The following is a 24,406-nucleotide window of genomic DNA, read 5'->3' as shown; positions in this document are numbered from 1 at the left end:
AACCAGCAATCTAGTCATACAAAAGATGGTGACATAAATTCACTTAAATGACACCACAACATCCCCACTGCAATGGTTTTTATTTTATGGTTGAAAAGATGCTGAAGGTAGCTCAAGCTTTGTTGCCAACTTAGTACATAACATTGCCTCAAAGACAAACTCCATCTCACTGTTGAGGCTTGGTTGGGGATGAACACTTGCCTCCGTATCCCAAGTCGTTCATTTCCTTGGCCTTTGGTGTTTTGTAGCTTTCAATACACCTCAAGGAAATGGGAGCAATAAAGGAACGTCATAAACCTTCCAACAAGCTGCTAAGAATCAGGTGCTGGTGGGCTTCCTCCCCTCCCCTGAGATGACCTTTTGGTGGCCAGAGCACAGATGCCTCCCAGGAAGGACATCTTTTCCAGCCACCCCCTTCCAAGCCCAGCATGCTCCAACCACCAGCAACACACCATTGCAAAGGGAAATTTGCTCCTGCTGGGCAGTGGGGGTGAATGGGCACCTGTATGAAGAAGGAAATCATATGCTCTTTCATGCATCAGCTGATGCTTTGATTTCCCTACCTGAGGACAAAAGGCTACATAGCTCGTAGGTTATGGAACGGACCCTGAAACTGACCCCAGAGACCCTTAACAAACTGCAGTATCCAGAATCGTTTGAGGGAAATAATATGTTTGAATGTCCTGTAAAGGTATAGGGTGGGAGTCACCTAATGAGTCCTTTCAGCAGAAACCCTGCATATGGAGATTTGCTTGTGAAATGGAGTGCCCTCCCTTCTCTTCCCCGCTGTCCCCTGCCTGTGTGTTCCCCCAAAATGGCTCTGGGAGGGTCAGGAGAACCCCCAGAAAAACATGCTGGGATGGAGTCTCAGAGAGGAGGGACTGTTCCATCTGGAAAGTTGAACCACTTGCGCTGACAGAACATTCAATAATAACACAACAGTGGATTGCTCCCATAGGGTGTACACAATCTCAAGATCTTTTCAGACAAAAGATGTGCAATAGCTCTACAGTCTAGATCGTATCGATTACAGGCAACTGCCCATTTGCATGGGGGTTGCGTTCTGGGTCTTCACGTGTGTTGGTGGACCATGCATAAGCCCACCCTGTTCCGCCCCACCCTGCCCCCTTCTCGTTCCACCCCCTTTCTGGGCCATTTCCAGGTCCACAGAGATGAGTGTGTGACGGTCACACCTCAATTATATGCATGTAAAATAGTCGCTGCCTGTACATTTAAAAACACATGCCAGCACTCAGACACCATTGATTCTAGACTAAAATGTGTGTATGCAGTCTCAAGTGTCTGGAGTGAGAAGCAACTGCTGTCCTTTTCAGCTGTGCCCCAGATTGCAGCCTGTTTATTTTGTTCCATAGAATTCAATGGGGCCCCCTGAGTCCCAAGCATGGGGGGGGGCAGGCTTTTGTTAGGGAAGGCAGAAACTCAAGTTTTTAAAGTATTTGTATTGATTGAGGGGGGCACCTGCCCCCTGCCACCTTGGCTAGGCCCATGGTCATAAGCCAGCCCCTCTTCCCATAGCTTTTCCCTCAGCCCTTTTTCATGGTGGTCACTTGAGAGTGCGATGGGTTAATAAATGCCAAGAAGTGATGAGCATGCCCTCCCCAATCCAACATCTTCAGCTGCAATACTAAAAACACAAAGGGGTAAGCCCCACAGAATATATCAGGACTAATTTCTGAGTAAACACACACCTGTTTGCAGGTTTATTCAAGTGTGGGTCAAGATGAAATGGTGAAGGAGTTACCTTCATAATAAGATAAAAGGAACAGTGTGAAACACACTTATTTATTTCCAGAATGTATTAATGTGGGAAGAAAATACTAATTCCTCAGCAAAGCCCTGCGATGATTGCATGCTGAAAATGAAGACATTTGCACCCACGAAATATGCACACGATATGCACACGAAAGCTCATACCAAGAACTAACTTAGTTGGTCTTTAAGGTGCTACTGGAAGGATTTTTTTTATTTTGACTATGGCAGACCAACACGGCTACCTATCTGCAATTTGCACCCACTGTATTAATGCTGCAAGGGACTTTTTTATGTGTCATTATGACCAACAGGTGGTGGAAGGAGCGAGCCAGAGTCTAGTGAGTGAGCCTGTCCCTGGGTATAGTACTGGTGTTAGCCCTCTCACTGGTCAAAGCTGAAGGAGTTAAGGGGCAGAGGGATTAGGAAAAAGACGCAGATGGGGAAGATGAAACAGGTTTGTAAACACAACTGCTTAGATTTTTTAAGTAAACAAAGGGATTTTACTCTACTGTGATAGGAATTTTGAGGTCTTAGATATATGGTAATGTTCATAACCGCACGTACATAGATCAGCACAGGAAGACCGACCTGAAGCCATTTTGATTCCTAAACTGAGCAAATGCTTTCTCTGCAAGGTCAAAGTGGAAAAGCCTCCCCATTGTCTTTTCCTTCACAAACCCTGTCTTAAGGGTATGTGTGTGTTTGAATAGGGTGTGAGCCTGTGACCTGGCCCAGGAACTAAGTATTTATCATTACAAAAGACTGGCCAGGCTCCCCAGGCAATCCAATCAAGTAGACAGGAGATAAACAAGGACAGGAGAAAAACAACATTCAAATTTCTGTTTATTTTGTGATGTAGGTGGGATGTATCTGAGGGGTGGTCTTAGGTTACACCCCTTCTGTGATGTATGATGTTTCTGGGGGTGGTCTTGATCTACAGGGTGGCAATTTCAAAAGTCTTTATAAGGCCTTGCACACCATTTCTCTGGGTCCCTTCTCTCTCCTGCGGGTGAGGGGAGCACCCTGTTGCAACAAATCAATAAAGCCCAAGCCTACAGGCTGCTGTTTTGCTCCAAGTTTTCATGGTTGGTGTCTTTGTTTTTGTCCAAGGGAGCCCTCAGATTTTTCCCTTAACACTACTGAAACATTACTGTTTACAACTTCAAAAAGAGGTACAAGTAATTTTCACCTGTGAGCTGATATATATATGTATTAATTAGGTATCTGTCTAAAAAGTGTTAGGAGAGGCAATAATTTTGAAAACAAACAGAAACGGAAAGAAAATAGAAGACCAAAGAAGAATTAATCCTAATCAAAGAGGGACAGTCATTTGTGGACAAAAGATGGACTTTGTGAAAGTCCCCAAAAGAAAGCTTAGCCAAGCAAAATCTAAACTGAAAACTCAGAAAAATACCAAGATGAAGATTTTAAGGATAATCACCAAAACAAAAAAAAACCCATGTGAAAACTGGAGAAGGCAAGAGAAAATGAAGGAATATGAAGGGGATAAATCAAGTTTTGCTTACTTTTCAAACTAGTCTTTGGATGTAAAAAGGAGCACATGAAAGCACATAGATGGATATGAAGTTTGCTTAAAGCACAGTGAAAAATGGGATGGGGAAATGGAAAGTTTTTCTTTTAAAAGGCAGCTGGAGAAGCCATCTGATGTTAGGGAAAGTGTGAGGTTTTCATTTCTCAACCTAGAAAAGTCAAGATTGGGAAGACTTTAGCATAGGAAAGACTTGGAAGCAAGAAGTGTTGGTGGATCCAGGCTGATGAAGTGTAGCTGGTAACACAATAACTGAAAGCCCTCTGCAATGTTCTTAGTAATACTTTGATAATAAGTTTTTACTGAAGCTAGGAATAGGATAGATGAGAAGGAAGGGATTTGGGGAGCATTGCAGGCATACTTACTTCTTGTCTCTTGCTAGAAAGTCTGGAAAGTCCTTGTGTGTACCACCTTCCTGAGGTTCTAAGTTCTTTGTTTTTCATCTAGCCCTGAGAGTGGCATCTAGTAGCACCTGTAACCCTCCCTTAGAATGAGTGTGCCAAGATTTTGGTGGACAGCAAGTGCCGCAGGTAGCAGCAGCAGAAGCAAAATGCACTCATCACGGCTCAGAGCATTTTACCTAATTTGAAGCTATGGGGGAATTGCAGAAGACGGGCACCAAAACATTGTTGAGGTTTTTTTGTTCCTGAAGATGTTTCTAAATCCAGAAGGTCCCAAACATGCCAGCATTTGAGGAAGATAAAAACCACAAGCAAAATGAAGGTGACTTTGCCAATTCCACTGTGGAAAAGCAAAGAAGGCATTTTGAGAATGAAGTTGCAGGTGGCAATGATAAGAAAGAGGTGGTTTGTCCTTGGCTCCTGTGGAGAAGGAGATGCAGAGCGACTTCTCAGGGATGTAGCAACTCCAGGACCCTGCATGAAAGTGTATTATTTCTCTTAGGAAAGTTCTTTAAGTCTGAATCTCATCTCTCTGTTGTGCCTCTCTAGATCAATGGATCATCCAGCTTCAAACAAAACTGGTGGTAAAAATGGTATTCCACGATTGAAGGACATTTGGGTGAGTATCCCTTGCTTGGCTAGGGAGAAAATCTCTATTGTGTTCCGTCTGCAACTCTTTGTGCTAAGACTCTTTCAGGTTGCGGTGACAGAGTTGTCAGAAGAGGCCCTGTTCCGTGTCACCACAATGAGGCTCATCTGGTAGGAGAAGACTTCTTCTTTTCTCCCAGCTCTTCTTTCCTTCAGGCTTCGCAGAGTTCAGTGTACGTGAAGTGAGAGTCGCTTACATTTGGACTGTGCTGCTTTAGGTAAGTTCACATTCCACCACTCAGTTGTCTTTTTTCAAGACATTGTTTTTTGTGTTGGTCTCTCCCTTTTCTCATTTTCTTTTCTGCTGGTCTCTTCACAGGTCTCTCCAAAGATCCTACAACACTGAGATGAAGCCAGCTCTTTCACAAGAGTCACAGAAAGCTGTGGTAAGAAAGCTGTTTTCTTTTTGTTTGTTTTTTAAATCTCATTTTCTGTAAGATTGGTGGAAGGTGACAGGGGACAAACTAGTGATTCTAGATGTCTCTGTTCTGCCCCTCTAGATTAATGGCTCATCCAGCTTTAAATAAAATGGCGGTTAAAAATGGTATTCCGTGACTGAAGGACATTTAGGTGAGTATCCCTTGCTTGGCCAGGGAGGAAATCTCTGTTGTGTTCTGTCTGCAACTCATTATGCTAAGACTCTTTCAGGTTGCGGTGACTGAATTGTCAGAAGAGGGCCTATTCTGTGTCACCACAATGAGGATCACCTGCAGGTAGGAGAAGACTGCTTCCTTTGTTCCAGCCCTTCTCTCCTTTTGTACCGGCTCACCTTTCCTTCAAGTTTCTCAGAGTATCCCTTGAATGGCTTGGGGGGAAATCTCTATTGTGTTCTGTCTGCAACTCATTGTGCTAAGATTCTTCCAGGTTGCTGTGACTGAGTTGTCAGAAGAGGCCCTATTCCATGTCATGTCATCACGATGAGGCTCACCTGCAGGTAGGAGAAGACTTCTCCTTTTGTTCCAGCTTTTCTTTCTTTCAAGCTTCGCAGAGTTCAGTGTATGTGAAGTGAGAGTCGCCTACATTTGGACTGCTGCTTTAGATAAGTTCACATTCCACCACTCTGTTGGCTTTTTTCAAGACAATTTTTTTTTGTATTGCTCTCTCCTTTTTCCCATTTTCTTTTCTGCTGGTCTCTTCACAGGTCTCTCCAAAGCTCCTACAACACTGAGATGAAGCCAGCTCTTCCATCAGAGTCACAGAAGTCATGGTGGTAAGAAAAGCTGTTTTGTTTTTTTTTAAACAACCCGTTTTCTGTAGGATTGGTGGAAAGTTACTGGGGACAAACTAGTGATTCTAGATGTCTCTGTTCTGCCCCTCTAGATTAATGGCTTACCCAGCTTCAAATAAAAAGGCAGTCAAAATGGTATTCCATGACTGAAGGACATTTAGGTGAGTATCCCTTGCTTGGCCAGGGAGGAAATCTCTATTGTGTTCTGTCTGCAGCTCTTTGTGCTAAGACTCTTTCAGGTTGCGGTGACAGAGTTGTCAGAAGAGGCCCTGTTCCGTGTCACCACAATGAGGCTCATCTGGTAGGAGAAGACTTCTTCTTTTCTCCCAGCTCTTCTTTCCTTCAGGCTTCGCAGAGTTCAGTGTACCTGAAGTGAGAGTCGCCTACATTTGGACTGTGCTGCTTTAGGTAAGTTCACATTGCACCACCCAGTTGTCTTTTTCAAGACAATGTTTTTTTGTATTGGTCACTTCTTTTTCCTATTTTCTTTTTTCTCTTCACAGGTCTATCCAAAGAGCTCTTCTTAACATCTTAAGGTTTTCTTTTTCCTGAGAGAACGTTTGCAGAATGTTCTCTCAGGTTTTGCTTTTCCCCTTGTTGCATTGCTCAAAAAAAAAGCAAAAGACACTGGTGGTTGGCGCTCCTGGTTCCCAGGACGGGGTTCAAATCCCTGCGGTGTCCGTGCTTACTTCCAATGCAACTGCTATCTCTCTCTATCTCTCTATCCCTCTCTCTCTGTCTATCCCTATCTATCTCTTTCTGTCTCTCTATCCCACACTGCCCAAATAACAATTGGCTCCCTTTCTCTTAAGTATTAGCATGGGAGGGTGGTGACTTCAGTGACTAGCATGGAACTATTATAATGATTTGGGTTTTTAACTACTTCCCCTCTCTTTTACCAGCATAGACAATGAGGCCTATGAGGCCCCGGCATATGAGGAGATGGTGACTACTGGCTACTTATCGGGACCAACCATCTGGACCATCACCTCCAGCCAAGGGGCAACCCCAGTGGAACCCCCTCCGTACAGCGTGGTCATTGAGCCTCCTGCCCACGGAGAGACTGTGGTCGAGGCGTTCAGTGTTTCGGTGGCACCAGGCACACACCGTGCCTCGGAGGCAGATCTACAGTCCCGGTTCCACCTCAGGTTGCTCATGCCGCCAAAACTGCAGCGATTTGTCTCTGATACCCACGAACTCAAAGGTGTTGAAGAGCGGGCAGAACGTCCGGAGCCCCTCACCCCCCCTCCTGCTTATGAGAACGCGACTGTGGAGGAGGTCCTTGAAGAAGAATTTCAGCCCTCCGGGCTATGAGAACAGTACACCGTGGACATTTTTCGTCAGACTTTCTTCGGTGGTCGTCCTGTTGCAATCCATATGATATGAGAAACATGGCCTGTGTGTAAGATGTTAGCTGCTGTACCCGCTTTTTAAGAACTCTCCTGAGAAATGCGCACATACAGGTCTGAATTTCTCATGGGAAATACAAATATACAGTATATAAAAAACCGAACTTGTGTTTTCTAACATTTCCAGAATGTTCTTGGGCTTACAGCGTAGGCTGCTTGGAAGCTGGCTTTGAAGAAGGCTGGACTGGTTGATGTAATGATTGCTGCTCCTTTTTTTTTTTTAATAACCACATCTGAAACCAAATAAACTGAGAGGGCAAATCTGGGATCAAAACTATGAACCACATCTTAATGATTTCCAAAACCTGTTTAAAAGCTTTGAGTCTGAGGGTTAGCAAACTGAGATTAATAAAGAATTCAGCTTCTGAAAATAGCACTCAATCCATATTTCTTTATTGTGGAACAAACTGCATATTATCTGCAGAAAAGTGAATTTGTAAATATGTAAAATCATGTACATTGATTGTGTACAATTGAATAGCGTTATGGAGAAATGCACTTGCTTCCTGCCCTTTTAAGAAACATACTAGCTGATTACCAAGGAATGCTGTAATGAACGAATTTACAAAATAATTGGATCACAGAAAATCTGTCTGTAAATCTATTGCAGCCAGGATACAAACTGATGGAATATATCCGTTGACCAAGTCTTTTCCTCAACATTGCAAACAGTATAAAATAATAAAAATTGTCTAGTAGCACCTTATAGACCAACTAAGTTTGTTCTGCTATAAGCTTTCATGTGTACACAAAAACTTATACCAGAAGAAACTTAGTCGGTCTATAAGGTGCTACTAGACATTTATTTATTTATTTATTTATTTATTTATTTATTTATTTATTTATTTATTTTGACTGCATCAGACCAACATGCCTACCTACCTGAGTCTAATATAACTTTAAGAAACTTGAATACAGGATAATCTGTTTAACAACTGTTTATTGTCCAACCTATCATGTACGCTACTGGCTGCCAAAAACAGATGACAGGCCAAGGGACAGGAGAGTATGGAAGCCTGGAGATGGAATGGCAAATGGGTAAAGATGAGCACGTTGCTGTATTTAGTCATCTGAAACTCGGTCCAGAATGGATGGACATAGGGCTGACCCAATCAGTCTTTTTTTGCTGCTGCAACACACAGTTGACACATATTAAGCTTGTGGTCAACTAAGACCCCTAGCTCCTTTTCACATGTACTACTGGCAATCCAGGTGTCCCCATCTTATATTTGTGCAATGGTTCTTCCTGACTAAGTGTACAACCTTGCATTTGTCCCTATTGAAATTCATTTTCTTAATTTTGGCCCAGTTTTCCAAAGCAGTCATCTTGCACCTCAAGGCAGCTCTCACTTGTTGCTTAAAGGTAAAGCACGCCAGGCACTTCCACTGCCTCCCGCAGTTTGGCCAAACTCATGCTGGTAGCTTCAAGAACACTTTCCAACCATCTCATCCTCTGTCGTCCCCTTCTCCTTGTGCCCTCCATCTTTCCCAACATCAGGGTCTTTTCCAGGTAGTCTTCTCTTCTCATGAGGTGGCTAAAGTATTGAAGCCTCAGCTTCACGATCTGTCCTTCCAGTGAGCACTCAGTGCTGATTTCCTTCAGAATGGAGAGGTTTGATCTTCTTGCAGTCCATGGGACTCTCAAGAGTTTCCTCCAGCACCATAATTCAAAAGCATCAATTCTTCGGCGATCAGCCTTCTTTATGGTCCAGTTCTCACTTCCATACATCACTACTGGGAAAACCATAGCTTTAACTATACAGACCTTTGTTGGCAAGGTGATGTCTCTGCTTTTTAAGATGCTGTCTAGGTTTGTCATTGCTTTTCTCCCAAGAAGCAGGCATCTTTTAACTTCGTGGCTGCTGTCACTATCTGCAGTGATCATGGAGCCCAAGAAAGTAAAATCTCTCACTGCCTCCATTTCTTCCCCTTCTATTTGCCAGGAGGTGATGGTCCCAGTGACCATGATCTTCGTTTTTTTGATGTTGAGCTTCAGATCATATTTTGCGCTCTCCTCTTTCACCCTCATTAAAAGGTTCTTTAATTCCTCCTCACTTTCTGCCATCCAGGTTGTGTCATCTGCATATCTGAGGTTGTTGATATTTCTTCCGGCAATCTTAATTCCGGCTAGGGATTCATTCAGCCCAGCCTTTCGCATGATGAATTCTGTATATAAGTTAAATAAGCAGGGAGACAATATACAGCCTTGTCGTACTCCTTTCCCAATTTTGAACCAATCAGTTGTTCCATATCCAGTTCTAACTGTAGCTTCTTGTCCCACATAGAGATTTCTCAGGAGACAGATGAGGTGATCAGGCACTCCTATTTCTTTAAGAACTTGCCATAGTTTGCTGTGGTCGACACAGTCAAAAGCTTTTGCATAGTCAATGAAGCAGAAGTAGATGTCCTTCTGGAACTCTCAAGCTTTCTCCATAATCCAGCACATGTTTGCAATTTGATATTGATTATTAATTGGCTTGGAGCCAGATGGGCAAGGATCACAGAGGACTGCTTACAAAGAGCTTCTTAAGAGCAGTTATAACCCTTTGGACTTTGATCATTATGATAAATGGTTATTAAGGCAGCAGCTCAGGTACACTCTTTATAGTTCCCTTCCATGTGTGCTAAGTGAAAACCAGCCCTTGCCAATTTCTTCCTAAGTTATTCTCTTCCTGAAAACAACTTTTTGTCAGGGAACATGTCACATAACGTCGCCCTGAAAGAGAAGAGATTCCTCTTCACGTCTGAGTCTGTTGCTGAGGGACATTCAGGTGAGTGAATGTGGCTTTCCTGTCCAGCAGTTTGGTGAATGCAAAATGTAACTTTCTAATAGCCTCTTCTGAGGCCTCCAATTTCCGAAGGAATGGAAGAGAGTAAGCTTCCAACCATGAATTTTTTCAATTCTTGCTCCATCCCCACCTGACGGCTCAGGTGGCTTTCACTGGTCTTAATACAGCAGGTTTAGTGCTTGTTATGTTTGCTCAGTGATGGGTACGGTCTTGCTTTGAACTCTTTATAAGCATAGCTGTCAACTTTTCCCTTTTCTTGAGAGGATCCTATTCGGAATAAGGGAATTTCCCTTTAAAAAAGGGAAACGTTGACAACTATGCTTTAAAAGTGCTTTTTTCAATTATTTACAAGAGAGCCTGAAATAACTGGATGCATAATGCTCTAACAGTCAACTCAGCAAACCGGCGAATGCCTGATCTCAGGAAAACACCAGAAGCTGCCCTATACAGTGGTACCTTGGAAGTTGAACAGAATCCGTTCCAGAAGTCCGTTCGACTTCCAAAACGTTCAGGAACCAAGGTGCGGCTTCCAATTGGCTGCAGGAAGCTCCTGTAGCCAATCGGAAGCCGCATAAGCCACGTCAGACGTTTGGGTTCCAAGGAAGGTTCGCAAACTGGAACACTCACTTCTGGGTTTGAGGTGTTCTGAAGCCAAAACTTTAGACTCGCAAGGCGTTTGGGATCCAAGGTATGACTGTACTGAGTCAGACAATTGGTCCATCTAGCACAGTGTTGTCTACACTGACTGGCAGCAACTCCCCCCCCCCCCCCGGATTTCAGGCACAGGTCTGTCCCAACCTACCTGGAGATGGTGGGGATTGAACCTGAAGCATTATGCATGCAAAGCAAGTGCTCTACCACTGAGGTATGTACGTTCTCAAATGTCATCCCAGTGGTTTCTTTATTTAACTGCTTTCTAGCAAACCCAGGTGGATGTTTGATGTACTTGTGGAGGGTATTGTGACCTCTGAAAAGCTCAGAAAAAATGTTGCTTTTAAATAACAACAACAACAACAACAACAACAACAACAACAACAACAACAACACAATGGCGACTCAGCTATACAGCTGCAAATAAAACATTTTAAGTGTGTTTTAAGTGCAGTATACAATGTGATACTAGGTGGCAATGGTGAGCCTTATGGAAAATTCAATGTGTTTTTTAAAATGCTTTTTTATATATACAAAAAAAGCATTTTCAGAACATTTTTTATATGTGCATAGATTCCACCTGGATTGGCTTCCAGGCCAACTAGTGCAGCCTAGGTAGCCTGTTCTTAGGCAGTTGACAACTAAATGAATTATAGAAACCTGGCTTATTTTTGTTTTTTTCCTTTCCACCCGTGTAGATAAACTGTGTGACCAGATCAGTGATGCTGTTCTTGATGCTCATATTAAGGTTGATCCAGATGCTAAGGTTGCTTGTGGTAAGTCTCATCTATGGCCTAGCAGAGCAAATTACAGAGGGTTTGTGTTTTGTGTTTCGTTACACCTTTGCAGGGTTTTTTTTTTTTTTTTAAGCGTGCAGTAAAAATGCAGGTGTTCATTACTGAGGAAGAAATGGCCTTTCTCCAACGATAAGCTTTATTTCTGGGGAAATAAATATTCCCTTTCCCCCTCTCAAGGTGATGCATCCATTGCAGCTTGAAGCACCTGGTGTACTGCAGCTGGGCAACTATTATTGGCATGTATTGGCCACTTCCTGTGTCAGCACAACTCCTCTGTCCATTTCTGCACTATTTTGAACCCCCGTAACATCTATTTTTCTGACTCTTTTAGTAGGTGAACAGCCAAAATGCTTATACTTTATTTTTTAGACAATAAGGCAGGGGGAAGAAACTGAATATGGAGAACATCAGCAAGACTCCTCACTTCTGTACAGCAGACTACCACTATTATATGTGTGTCCATTTGTGCAAGCTTCATTCTAGAGCCTAAGCTATTCAACAGTACCCAGAACTATAGCGCATTTTCTGCCTAGTTTAATTATAAAGGGGGGGGGGGAGTAGCAAAGAGGTGTTCCCCCTGTGTTGTAATTGTATCCCAAGTGGTTGCAAAGAGTCATCATAATTTAAACATTTCAAGCCCAGTGTCGGCTAAATTCTAGACAAAGATTCCACAGTGGAGAGCAGGACCTTAAAGCTAAGGCCTCCATGCTACTAGGAATTAGGTGTTGGAGACAGTACACAACAAAAGGGCTAATGCTGAAATTATTTTACCAATTGGCAAACAACAGCTTGATAGCACAATTCTATACACATCCATTAAGGGACGCGGGTGGCACTGTGGGTTAAACCACAGAGCCTAGGACTTGCCGATCAGAAGGTCGGCGGTTCGATCCCCGCAATGGGGTGAGCTCCCGTTGCTCTGTCCCTGCTCCTGCCAACCTAGCAGTTCGAAAGCACGTCAAAGTGCAAGTAGATAAATAGGTACCACTCCGGTGGGAAGGTAAACGGCGTTTCCGTGCGCTGCTCTGGTTCGTCAGAAGCAGCTTAGTCCTGCTGGCCACATGACCTGGAAGCTGTACGCTGGCTCCCTCGGCCTATACAGCGAGATGAACGCCACAACCCCAGAGTCCGCCACGACTGGACCTAATGGTCAGGGGTCCCTTTACCTTTATACACATCCATTAAAACAAAAACAAAATTGTATACTCCTGGGCAGTGCTGTTTTTCTCGAAAAAGAGGTGCCAGAACTCACAGTGAACACCGTCCTCATTCTCTTCAAATGGCAATGGCGCCCACTTGAGAGGTGCTAGAACTGAGCTCTGGCAAGTTTTGGCTGACAAAATAGCCCTGCTCCTGGGTAAGGGGATATAGAATTATAGCTTTACAGTGCAATCTGAACCATGCCTGCTCAGAAGTAAATTCAGTGGGACATACTCCTTCGACACTGGGATTATAGGGTTGCCATATTTCAAAAAGTAAAAAAAGGACCCCACACAAATTGTTGAAGACTCTGGAGTTCTTGAGAATTTTTTCTTTTAATGCTGCCTTTCGGAAATTCCCCCCGGGCATCAATTCAACCTTTGAAATCCTGTTAATGTCCAGGGAAATCAGGACGCATGACAGCCCTATGAGATTAGAAGTGCCGCCTAAACTGTTTAATTATTGAACCAATTAAAATTTGCAGGACTAGTAATAACAGCAGAACCTACACCCTTCAATTTCATGTAGAAGTGTGTCAGTATCATTTACAAGGGCTGGAAACTTACAGCCAAGGGGGCATATCAAAACATGGCAGGCAATATTGACCACAGACTATTAGCTATTGATTATTAATTGGCTTGGAGCCAGATGGGCAAGGATCACAGAGGACTGCTTACAAAGAGCTTCTTAAGAGCCGTTATAACCCCTTGGACTTTGATTATTATGATAAATGGTTATTAAGGCAGCAGTTCAGGTACAGAGTCACTGTTTATAGTTCCCTTCCATGCATGCTGAGTGAAAACCAGCCCTTGCCAATTTCTTCCTAAGTTATTCTCTTCCTGAAAACAACTTTTTGTCAGGGAACATGTCACATAATGTTCCACCTTTGAAATCCCATTAATGTCCAGGAAATCAAGACGCATGACAGCCTTATGAGATTAGAAGGGCAGCCTAAACTGTTTAATTATCGAACCAATTAAAATTTGCAGAACCTATGCCCTTCAAAATGCAAATGCCCCCCCAAAATGGAAAGGTCTTTACTTGCAAGTTGTCACCATTACAAAGGAGAATGTTCCATTTGGACAAGGCCCTGCTCTGAGTGGATATGTGCCTAATTTCAGGTATCCAGGACAAGGCCTTAACTGGATGCCTTAAAGATACAAGCAGGGACATAAGTGCACACTGTCTATATTGGGGAAAATAAATATTTGGTGTGTGTGTGTATCTATCTATCATCTATCTATCTATCTATCTATCTATCTATCTATCTATCTATCTATCATCTATCTATCTATCCCACTATATAACTAGCTTTCTTGAATTATGTTTCTGCAGAATGTGTGGCCAAAACTGGGATGATCTTGCTATGTGGTGAAATTACCTCCAAAGCTATCATTGATTACCAGCAAGTAGTGAGAGACACCCTCCAGAAGATTGGTTATGATGACTCTTCCAAAGGTGGGTTGTGGTAACTTGAATAAGCCACTGGAGATAGACCAAGTATGGATTCTGTTTAAGAGGAAACAAGTAGGTGCTCATCAGAGCCTCTTGGTGACTATTATGTTATTTTACCTAGAATCTACTCACTTAACAAGCTTCACTAACTGCTGTGAAAGATGTTGTGTGAAATGAGAAGTTTGAAGCAGCTTCTACATGTTATAAGGAGCACCGTCTCTTTGGAACAGGCATAGGCAAACTCCGCCTCGCCCCCAAATGTTTGGGACTACAACTCCCATCATCCCCTGGCTATTTAATGAGCATTCGTTCTGAATTGTTTCTGGGAAGATTCAACGATGTTGTGTCGAAACAAGTGTTAGCCCACAGTTTCCAGTGCATTTAGTCATCGTTTCCCTTTCTGTTTTTTGCAAAAAACAGATATTTTACGGTAGCAGGTTTATTGCGCAAGACCTCACCATCAATTTAAATTACACAACCTGAATATATTGGAATGTGATTGAATCCCACTCAAAATTAGTGACAGCCTGTGCAGTACAATGTGTCTAAATGGTTAAAAGGAGACTGATTGCAACAATTGCTCCTCCTATGACTCAGTGAGTTTTATTTATTTTCCCAGCAATTATGATGTTTAGGTGAAAATGGTAAATGCATTGGCCACCATCAAACATTGAGTTAAGTGTAATGAAATCCAGATGTAAAAGATACAGAGATGCTGAATTAGAATTAAAATTGAGTTGAAAACCATGCAAAACTCCACCACAAAAGGAATTTAATGTTCAGTCCACCTGGAAATCATACGAACTACTTGCAGGTGTCATTCAGAGATTTTTGGAATTAATTCAGTGATTAGTTAAGTTGAATTAATTCATTCCAAGCACTGGTGTGATGTGCCAACCAGGCCTCTGCATCCAAGCCAGTTGCCCATTATTGTGGCTTGCTATTCACTTCACAGGGTTGGATTACAAGACTTGCACTGTGCTGGTAGCCCTGGAGCAGCAGTGCCATGAGATCAAACAAGCCATCACCGAGGGGAAGACTGGGGATGATATTGGAGCTGGAGACCAGGTAACATGCTTCTGTTTGGGTTCCCACCCTCTTCTATGAAGCACTTCAGGCCCCTACATTTTCTGTCTGTGACCCCATCTGCGTTGTACATTTAAGGCAGTATCATACTACTTTAAGTAGTCATTGCTTCCCCCAGAATATCCTGGGAACTGTCTTTTCTTAAGAGTGCTGAAAGTTGTTAAGAGAACCCTCTATCCTCCTCACTGACCTCAAATTTCCAGAGTTCCCTGGAAGGGCGATTGATTCTTCAGCACTCTGGGAATTGTAGCTGTCTCTTGGAAATTGTAGTTCAATTTTAGAGGGAAAGAAGGGGAAGAGGTTAGCTGCCTCACTTCTACCTCTGCATGTGTTGCTTTACAGTGGTACCTCTGGTTGCGAACGGGATCTGTCCCAGAGGCCCATTCACAACATGAAAGGAAAGCAACCTGTGTCTGTGCACGCACAGGTCCGTGATTCGCCGCTTCTGCGCATGATGTCATTTTGTGCATCTGCGCATGCGCGAGCGGCGAAACCCGGAAGTAATCCTCTCCGGTACCTCCAAGTCGCCGCAGGACGCAACCTGAAAAAACGTAACATGAAGCAAACGTAACAAGAGGTATGACTGTACAGTGGTACCTCAGGTTACATAGGCTTCAGGTTACAGACTCCGCTAACACAGAAATAGTGCTTCAGGTTAAGAACTTTGCTTCAGGATAAGAACAGAAATCATGCTCCGGCAGCACGGCGGCAGCAGGAGGCCCCATTAGCTAAAGTGGTGCTTCAGATTAAGAACAGTTTCAGGTTAAGAACGGACCTCCAGAACGAATTAAGTACTTAACCCGAGGTACCACTGTATTGCCGATCTGCACTCGAAGCTGTAGAAGAAGCCAATATGCTTATGGTAAATATAGCCATGTGATTTCTAACGCAGGGCTTGATGTTTGGTTACGCCACTGATGAAACTGAGGAGTGCATGCCCCTAACTATCCTTCTTGCGCATAAACTTAACGGGAAGATTAAATCCCTGGAGAGAAATGGAGTTCTGCCCTGGCTTCGACCCGATGGGAAAACACAGGTTGGTATATACCAAGGACTGTCAAAAATAATGAGCAGAGCTGAAGTCTGAAATAAGTGAGACATGCTTATGTCCCATTGAAATTATCCATTTGAAGGCTCATGTGAACATGGTCAAAGCTATGTTGAAGCTAGAATATTGTAAACAATCAACATATGGATACAGTTCATCCCTGGCCTAGTGTAGACAACTGGCAGAGCCAAGTGGTATCAAGCTTCTGCTGGGCTCTACAGCTTCACCCAACAAACTGTTTGTCTGTTTGAATCATACCCTATGAACATAAATCAAGCCCTGCTGGGTCAGGCCAGAGGTCCATTCTCCACTTCAGCATCCTGTTCTCAAAGCGGCCAAGGCAACTTCCTGTGTCCCAGCTAAAGTCACAGTGATCTGTGTGACCTCTGCTTTCTTTTCTGCAGGATAGAATGCTGATCCGATATCCTACCTGTAGATTGGGTTTAATAAACATTGCTTATCCTTTAGCTTCCACAGTCCATCAATCCTGACTACTACGGTAGTAAGCTAGCTGGTTAGGTAAAGGTAAAAGTAAAGTACCCTTGGACAGTTAATTCCAGTCAAAGGCAACTATGGGGTTGCAACGCTCATCTTGCTTTCAGGCCAGGGAAGCCGGCGTTTGTCCACCAACAGCTTTCCGGGTTGTGTGGCCAGCATGACTAAACCGCTTCTGGTGCAATGGAACAGAAACCAGAGCGCACGGAAACGCCGTTTACCTTCCCGCCACAGCGGTACCTATTTATCTACTTGCACTGGTATGCTTTCGAACTGCTAGGTTGGCAGGAGCTGGGAAAGAGAAATGGGAGCTCATTGCATCCTGGGGATTCAAACCGCTGGCCTTCCAATCGGAGAGCCCAAGAGGCTCAGTGGTTTAGACCACAGCGCCACCTGCATCCCCTTTGCTAGCTGGTTAGCAGCAGGTGGATGAATCTTTCTTGATATACAGTGGTGCCTCGCAAGACGAAATTAATTCGTTCCACGAGTTTTTTCGTCTTGCGAAGCACGGTTTCGGAAAAGTTTTGGAAAAGCTTCACAAATACCAAAGTCTTCAAAAACCTCAAAAAAGGCTACCACACTCGAAGTCAAGTCGCAACTGTATTAACGGTTTTAAGAAAAAGGAAACAAACTTGCAAGACGTTTCCGTCTTGCGAAGCAAGCCCATAGGGAAAATCGTCTTGCGAAGCAACTCTAAAAACCAAAAACCCTTTCGTTTTGCGAGTTTTCCGTCTTGCGAGGCATTCGTCTTGCAAGGTACCACTGTACCAGGATAGCATTCTCTGCACAATATTCCAAGTAGTCGGTGGCTACTGACCTTGAAGGCTGTGTTCTTCCTTCACTGCTGAAAGCAGTATTTTACTGAATATCAGTTTCTGGAAACTACAGGATGGGAGAGTGCTCTTGGTCCTCAGATCCTGCTTGCAGGAATTTGGTTAGCGACTGTGAGAACAGGATGCTGGAGCAGATGGGTCATTGGCTGGATCCAGACACTCTTATTATTTTCTTATTGTCTATACCGATTCATGTCTGCATTGCAGTAAAAAGAAAATTAAAGTGACTAATAGAAAGGTTCTTTTTTTAAAAAAAAAAAGATATTTATTAAAGTTTCCAATTTTTTGCAAACAAAAAGAAAAAACAAACATAAAAATATTAAAAACACATAAATTTCATAACTTATTTTCTCATAACTTATTTCCCCGACCTCCTCATACCTCCCCTTCTTGTATACCCAGTTTAAATTGTTTATACAGCAAATCCTTATCTCAACATCTTAAATTGTTATAGCTTTAAATTCTTGCTTACAAAAAGAAAGTCATTTTATCATAATTACAGCCTGAAACCACTTAATTTCAATCCAACATCATTCAACATTCCTTAATTTTACAATATTTTTGTAAATAGTCCTTAAATTTTTTCCAGTCTTCTTCTGCCGACTCTTCTCCCTGGTCACGGATTCTAGCAGTCATTTCTGCCAGTCCCATACAGTCAATCAGCTTCATCTGACATTCTTCCAAAGTGGGTAGATCTTGTGTCTGTGACTAATAGAAAGGTTCTATTGGGAGTTCGGTGGAACTTACTTTTTAGGATCAGGATGCAATAAAATAATGCAACATAAGATAGCGGAAGATAGATGAAAAACAAAACAGTAGCTCAGGCTTGTTCAGCAGAGTTGTATAAAGTGGCGGAAGCAAAAAATATAACTGTTTAAACCTACGGCCAATCTTGTAGGTCACGATGGAATACCGAGAAGTCGGCGGTGCGCTGGAGCCAATCCGAGTGCACACCTTGGTCATTTCTGTACAACACGCTCCTGGGGTGCCATTGCAGAAAATACAGAAAGAGCTGATGGACAAAGTTGTGAAAGAAGTGGTTCCAGCAAAATACCTGGATGAAAACACAGTCTATCACCTCCTGCCGAGTAAAGCCTTTCTAGCAGGTGGTCCTAAGGTATTGTACCCTTAACCTCCAAACCTCTAGATATACAATAATGAGAGAGAGAGAGAGAGAGAGAGAAAGCATGAATCTGATTGGCTTTTCATTTGCCCTGCCTCTTTCTATGGGGAAACTGCCGTTTGCTGCTGAATCAGAACAAATGTCAATCTGCGGGGGGGGGGGGACATTTGCCAAAGCTAGTAAATGAGATAGAACACAACCCCAATGCAACAAATAAAGTACCGCAAGGTTACTAGGCTATTGCTTGATTTAAATCTTAAATTTCTACCCTTGTCTGTAGTTTCCCTTTAACCTGAGGCTGCTTAAAAAAGACATTTGTGCTCCAAACAGTTTGTGCGCGTGTGATACCACTGTTGTAGTGGAATCCTATACATGCCTCCTCAAAAGTGTGCCCTGTTGATTTATGTTTACACCTAGATAAGTGGGCATGGGATTGCAATCCCGGTGCCAGGCTTTTTACACTGCAATGACATATTGAAGCGGTTATGATCTTGAGAGATGAATTTGACACTCATTGTTAGCAAAGTAAACATCCTGGTGATTTTTTTTATTTACTGTATTACTGCTCTATAAGACTCACTTTTTCCCTCGTGAAAAGTAAGGGGAAATGTGTGTGTGTCTTATGGAGCGAATGCAGGCTGCGCAGCTCTCCCAGAAGCCAGAACAGCAAGAGGGATTCAGAATATATATATTTTTTTGTTTTCCTCCTCCAAAAACTAGGTGCGTCTTATGGTCTGGTGCATCTTATAGAGCGAAAAATACAGTATTTAAAAAATGTATTTCTTTTCTTTTCAGGCTGATGCTGGCCTGACTGGCAGAAAGATCATTGTGGATACCTATGGAGGCTGGGGTGCTCATGGAGGGGGTGCTTTTTCGGGGAAAGATCCCTCCAAAGTTGATCGTTCAGGAGCCTATGCAGCTCGCTGGGTGGCAAAGTCCCTGGTGAAAGCAGGCCTTTGCAGGAGAGTATTGGTGCAGGTAAGAGGGGGCCAGTGGAGCCTTGGACCAAATGTGGGGGAATTGCACAACAGAGATGAAACCCAGTATGTTTGGAGGAAAGCCTTTATGCTGAGTTCTGCGTGATTAAAAACTGCTTGGGACAACTCTGCACCGCGGGTAACCTTAGGTGGTGTACACACTGCCTTTTACTCTGCATCCAATGAGCTCTCACCAGTCGTTTGGGAAGCGGTAAAAGGTAAAGTTAAAGGGACCCCTGACCATTAGATCCAGTCGTGGCCGACTCTGGGGTTGCGGCGCTCATCTCACTTTATTGGCTGAGGGAGCCGGTGTACAGCTTCCGGGTCATGTGGCCAGCATGACTAAGCCGCTTGTGGCGAAGCAGCGCACGGAAACGCCATTTACCTTCCTGCCAGAGCGGTACCTATTTATCTACTTGCACTTTGACGTGCTTTCAAACTGCTAGGTTGGCAGGAGCAGGGACCGAGCAACGGGCACTCACCCTGTCGCGGAGATTTGAACTGCCGACCTTCTGATTGGCAAGCCCTAGGCTGTGGTTTAACCCACAGCGCCACCTGGTACAGCCATTCATATCTATCCTGTTGTTTCTTACTAAGTGCTGCTTTTCTGATCTGTTGTTCCCAAAACCAAATTTGATCTGAGAAAAAGCATGACCTAATGCTGTTTTAAGCCAGCAATGTGTGCACAGCCTAAGTCTCGTTAGAGGAGATAGTGAAAAACTGTCCTAGGCTGTCTTTATTGAGTAGCACCAAATCTTTCCCTTGACAGAGTTGGCTTGAAACATTCGAAGAACTCTGTTTGCAGCTTTCCTCCCCTTGGATTTTCCTATAGCTGTTACTGATTTTCTATTTGCGAATCAAGGTTATCTTCCAGGCAGCATCCTTAGTCAATGGGAACCATTGTGATGTTACAAATGCTGCGTTTATTGTGGACATTTTTTCAACTGTGTGATAAACAATAGGGGTTAATTGCATTCATAAAATGTATTAATTTTATGGGGGTGTGGGTTCCTAAGTACATAACTGCTGTGCCTCATGTTGGTACTATGGATAGCACAGATTATACCAGTGTTTCCTCAAATCCTCTAATTATTAAGGGGTCCCTTTTCTGAATGAAACTTGGAGAGATGCTTCACACGTGCATCCAAAGTGGTTTAAAAAGAGTCAGTGTGGTGTGGTTGAGAGAAAGTGTTGGACTTAGACAAGGGCAACCCTGGTTCAGGTATCCACTGATAAAGTAACCAGGAACAGATCCCAAGCTGTAATGCTATCAGTTCATATGAACTCAAATACTCTTCAGCTACAGCGAACTTCTATATCCTTCAGCTGTCTTACGCGATTGGATTGAGTCACCCACTGGCCATCTCGGTGTTTCATTACGGTACTTCGGACAGATCAGAAGATGAGCTGCTGGATATCATTCAGAAGAACTTTGACCTTCGCCTTGGGCCAATCATAAGGTTTGTCCTTTTAAAAATGGATCTTTGGGTGCCTACGGTAAAGTTTTCCCTTCAGATGAGAGACCAAGAACGTGTCCTCGCCTTGAGAGTACACCCAGTGGATTTCTCACTTTGAAGAGAGGTCAGGATTCAACCCGCCACAAGAGTTTGCTTGGGGACTCTTTAGATAGCGTTTGTTAGTCCCGTGCTACACCTGGTGGGCTCAGCCCAACTTAGAAGAGAGGACCCCTAAGAGCTCTAAACTAATCAGGAAAACCTTCTAGAGAACCTAAGTTCCATTCTTATCTCAGATGGTTGGAATAAAATGGTCTGAAATGATGGAGCGTTTGTCCCTACTACCATCATCCAGTCCATTTATCTGAATGGAACGGAACTCCCTTCTGTTTATTCTAGTCATATGTGAGGAAAAGGTAAAAGAGCTCGCCATCTGAAAAACCCTTAAGGAAGAAGGTTAAAAGTAAAAAAAAACCTACTTGACCCATTCAAGATGTGGCGTTGTCTGCCTTCATTCATCCCATCCCATCCCAATCAGGACATCTGAAGCTTCAGCAATGAAACAGTTTAGACAGAGCTTACATAGAAGCTGGGGGTTCCACCCATTCCTAGCTCTCAGACAGGCCCTGATCTGAGCAGGTGCTTTCACACTGTTCCCCTTACTTCTGAGTAGCCTCGTGTGAAGTGTGGTGGCTCTGAAGCCACTTAGGATTTCTCTGCTAGTCTTGTGAGGTAACAGAAATATGTTTTCTTTGCCTACAGAGAACTGAACTTGAAGAGTCCCATTTATCAACAGACTGCATGCTACGGGCATTTTGGAAGAGAAGAATTTACATGGGAACAACCTAAAAAGCTGGTTTACTAGTTATGGGTTGCTTCCAGATTGGCATTTATTGTGGAATACAACAAATTACTCACAGTATCCACACAACATTGTTGGCCTCAAAATGCAGCCTGTATTAATCCCTGCATTTAATCTGGGTTTACCCTTTTCAGAAAAACCAGATTATGGTTTTAAAAAATGTTGACTCTCAAAAAGAAGGGGGCAAGGTTTGAAAGAAGGCAATCAAATCTAAAGTGTCTGGAGGAATAAAATGTGAAGTTTCTGCGAATAAGTCATTTTATAAGCTTTTAAATATAACTTCATTACTTTTCTGTGCCTCATTGATTTTTATTAGGGTAATGGTTTGAAAGTAGAACAGGTCCCAGGCTGCAGTATGAAAGAACAAAAGTTCACCACCTTACTGAAGCTAAGCAGGTCTGGGGGTGGTTTGTGTCTGGATGGGCGACTGTCTGGGAACTACATGGGTTCCATGACAGAAGAAAGGTGGAATAGGAATATAAGAAAATAAAATTATGTGTGTTTGTGTGTGTGTGTGTGTGTAGGTAGGTAAGGTAAAGGTAAAGGCACCCCTGACCATTAGGTCCAGTCGTGACCAACTCTGGGGTTGTGACACTCATCTCGCTTTATTGGCCGAGGGAGCCGGCGTACAGCTTCCTGGTCATGTGGCCAGCATGACTAAGCCGCTCCTAGCGAACCAGAGCAGCGCACGGAAACACCATTTACCTTCCCGCTGGAGCGGTACCTATTTATCTACTTGCACTTTGACGTACTTTCAAACTGCTAGGTTGGCAGGAGCAGGGACCGAGCAACAGGAGCTCACTCCGTTGTGGGGATTCAAACCACCGACCTTCTGATTGGCAAGTCCTGTGGGTTAAACCACAGAGCCACCCACGTCCCGTGTAGGTAGGTACCGTATTTTTCGCCCCATAAGACGCACTTTTTCCCCTCCAAAAATGAAGGGAAAATCTGGGTGCGTCTTATGGGGCGAATGCAGGCTTTCGCTGAAGCTTGAAGAGCGAGAGGGGTCGGTGCGCACCGACCCCTCTCGCTCTCCAGGCTTCAGGAAGATATCCGCAGTCTAGGCAGCCCTGTGGGAGGTCCCACAGGGTTGCCTAGGCTGCGGATAGCAGCCTGCTTCTCGGAGCGTCGGGCGCCCTGAAGGCAGAGCGCCCGACGCTTCGGGAACAATTCCGCCGCCCAGGCAGCCCTGTGGGAGGTCCCACAGGGTTGCCTAGGCGGCGGATAGCAGCCTGCTTCTCGGAGCGTCGGGCGCCCTGAAGGCAGAGCGCCCGACGCTTCGGGAACAATTCCGCCGCCCAGGCAGCCCTGTGGGAGGTCCCACAGGGTTGCCTAGGCTGCGGATAGCAGCCTGCTTCTCGGAGCGTCGGGCGCCCTGAAGGCAGGGTGCGCAAGGCTTGGGGCGGCAGCGGACTGCTTGCGCGCACCTAGAAGCTTGGGGCGTGCTGAGGTCAGTGCGCCCCAAGCTTCTGCATGCCGGCAAGCAGTCCGCTGCCGCCCCAAGCCTCCCGCACCCGGCAGGAGGTCCCGCCGGGTGCGCAAGGCTTGGGGCGGCAGCGGACTGCTTGCGCGCACCTAGAAGCTTGGGGCGTGCTGAGGTCAGCGCGCCCCAAGCTTCTGCATGCCGGCAAGCAGTCCGCTGCCGCCCCAAGCCTCCCGCACCCGGCAGGAGGTCCCGCCGGGTGCGCAAGGCTTGGGGCGGCAGCGGACTGCTTGCGCGCACCTAGAAGCTTGGGGCGTGCTGAGGTCAGCGCGCCCCAAGCTTCTGCATGCCGGCAAGCAGTCCGCTGCCGCCCCAAGCCTCCCGCACCCGGCAGGAGGTCCCGCCGGGTGCGGGAGGCTTGGGGCGGCAGCGGACTGCTTGCGCGCACCTAGAAGCTTGGGGCGTGCTGAGGTCAGTGCGCCCCAAGCTTCTGCATGCCGGCAAGCAGTCCGCTGCCGCCCCAAGCCTCCCGCACCCGGCAGGAGGTCCCGCCGGGTGCGGGAGGCTTGGGGCGGCAGCGGACTGCTTGCGCGCACCTAGAAGCTTGGGGAGTGCTGAGGTCAGCGCGCCCCAAGCTTCTGCATGCCGGCAAGCAGCCCGCTGCCGCCCCAAGCCTCCCGCACCCGGCAGGAGGTCCCGCCGGGTGCGCAAGGCTTGGGGCGGCAGCGGACTGCTTGCCGGCATGCAGAAGCTTGGGGCGCGCTGACCTCAGCACGCCCCAAGCTTCTGGATTAGCGCAGGGGTCCGCTAGCCCTGGGAGAGGCGCTGGCTCTCCCACGCTAGCGGAGACCTTGCCGGCACGCAGAAGCTTGGGGCGCGCTGAGCTCCGCACGCCCCAAGCTCCTGGTGTAGCGCAGCGCACCTGGGGGGGAAATAAAAATTTTTTCCTTCATTTCCCCCCCTAAAATCTAGGTGCGTCTTATGGGCCGGTGCGTCTTATGGGGCGAAAAATACGGTACAATGAGGCAAAGCAGTATGGATGCTTGTTTGAAGTATATACTCATGAAAGAAAAAGCAGCTGGAGGAGGGCAAGTTAAATCAGGAAAATTTACCTATACCCACTCTTTCACCACCAGTTCTCCAGGCGAATCAACAGGCTTATGAAGAATGGGCAAACACAGTCCATGCATTCCTTCTTTTCTGCA

At 45.0% G+C, this 24,406-nt stretch overlaps 1 protein-coding gene and 1 long non-coding RNA gene across 5 annotated transcripts; both read left to right on the top strand.

Annotated features, from left to right (window-relative positions):
- The first annotated feature begins 2,151 nt into the window (after window positions 1-2,151).
- On the top strand, window positions 2,152-6,543 carry LOC308577239. Of its 4 annotated transcripts, XR_014003535.1 has the most exons (4): window positions 2,152-2,227; window positions 4,273-4,757; window positions 5,692-5,760; window positions 5,839-6,094. It is a non-coding gene; the product is annotated as an uncharacterized lncRNA (long non-coding RNA). The 4 variants fall into 4 exon arrangements; XR_014003534.1 differs by lacking the exons at window positions 5,692-5,760; window positions 5,839-6,094 and adding an exon at window positions 6,103-6,543 and having other exon boundaries at window positions 4,273-4,690; XR_014003536.1 differs by having other exon boundaries at window positions 5,692-6,094.
- Window positions 6,544-9,601: 3,058 nt separating this feature from the next.
- Window positions 9,602-22,071, top strand: LOC308576808 (S-adenosylmethionine synthase-like). The gene is made up of 9 exons (XM_081176784.1): window positions 9,602-9,779; window positions 11,147-11,224; window positions 13,781-13,903; window positions 14,856-14,968; window positions 15,879-16,022; window positions 18,261-18,479; window positions 19,281-19,463; window positions 20,789-20,922; window positions 21,679-22,071. Exons 1-9 carry the CDS (start codon window positions 9,707-9,709, stop codon window positions 21,779-21,781), a joined length of 1,170 nt encoding a protein of 389 aa, XP_081032910.1. The 5' UTR covers window positions 9,602-9,706; the 3' UTR covers window positions 21,782-22,071.
- The last annotated feature ends 2,335 nt before the right edge of the window (window positions 22,072-24,406 follow it).

Source organism: Podarcis bocagei, assembly GCF_964188305.1.
Source record: "Podarcis bocagei genome assembly, chromosome: 17".
In the NCBI taxonomy this organism is placed as follows: domain Eukaryota; kingdom Metazoa; phylum Chordata; class Lepidosauria; order Squamata; family Lacertidae; genus Podarcis; species Podarcis bocagei.
This window is presented reverse-complemented; position numbering and strand designations above follow the sequence as displayed.

Bases quoted from the DNA above. Each gene is read 5' to 3' on its own strand.
- LOC308576808 (XM_081176784.1), top strand. From the start codon at position 9,707: ATGTCACATAACGTCGCCCTGAAAGAGAAGAGATTCCTCTTCACGTCT. The intron at 11,225-13,780 runs GTAAGTCTCATC...ATGTTTCTGCAG, and splicing joins AGATGCTAAGGTTGCTTGTG to AATGTGTGGCCAAAACTGGG. The intron at 18,480-19,280 runs GTATTGTACCCT...TTTTCTTTTCAG, and splicing joins TTCTAGCAGGTGGTCCTAAG to GCTGATGCTGGCCTGACTGG.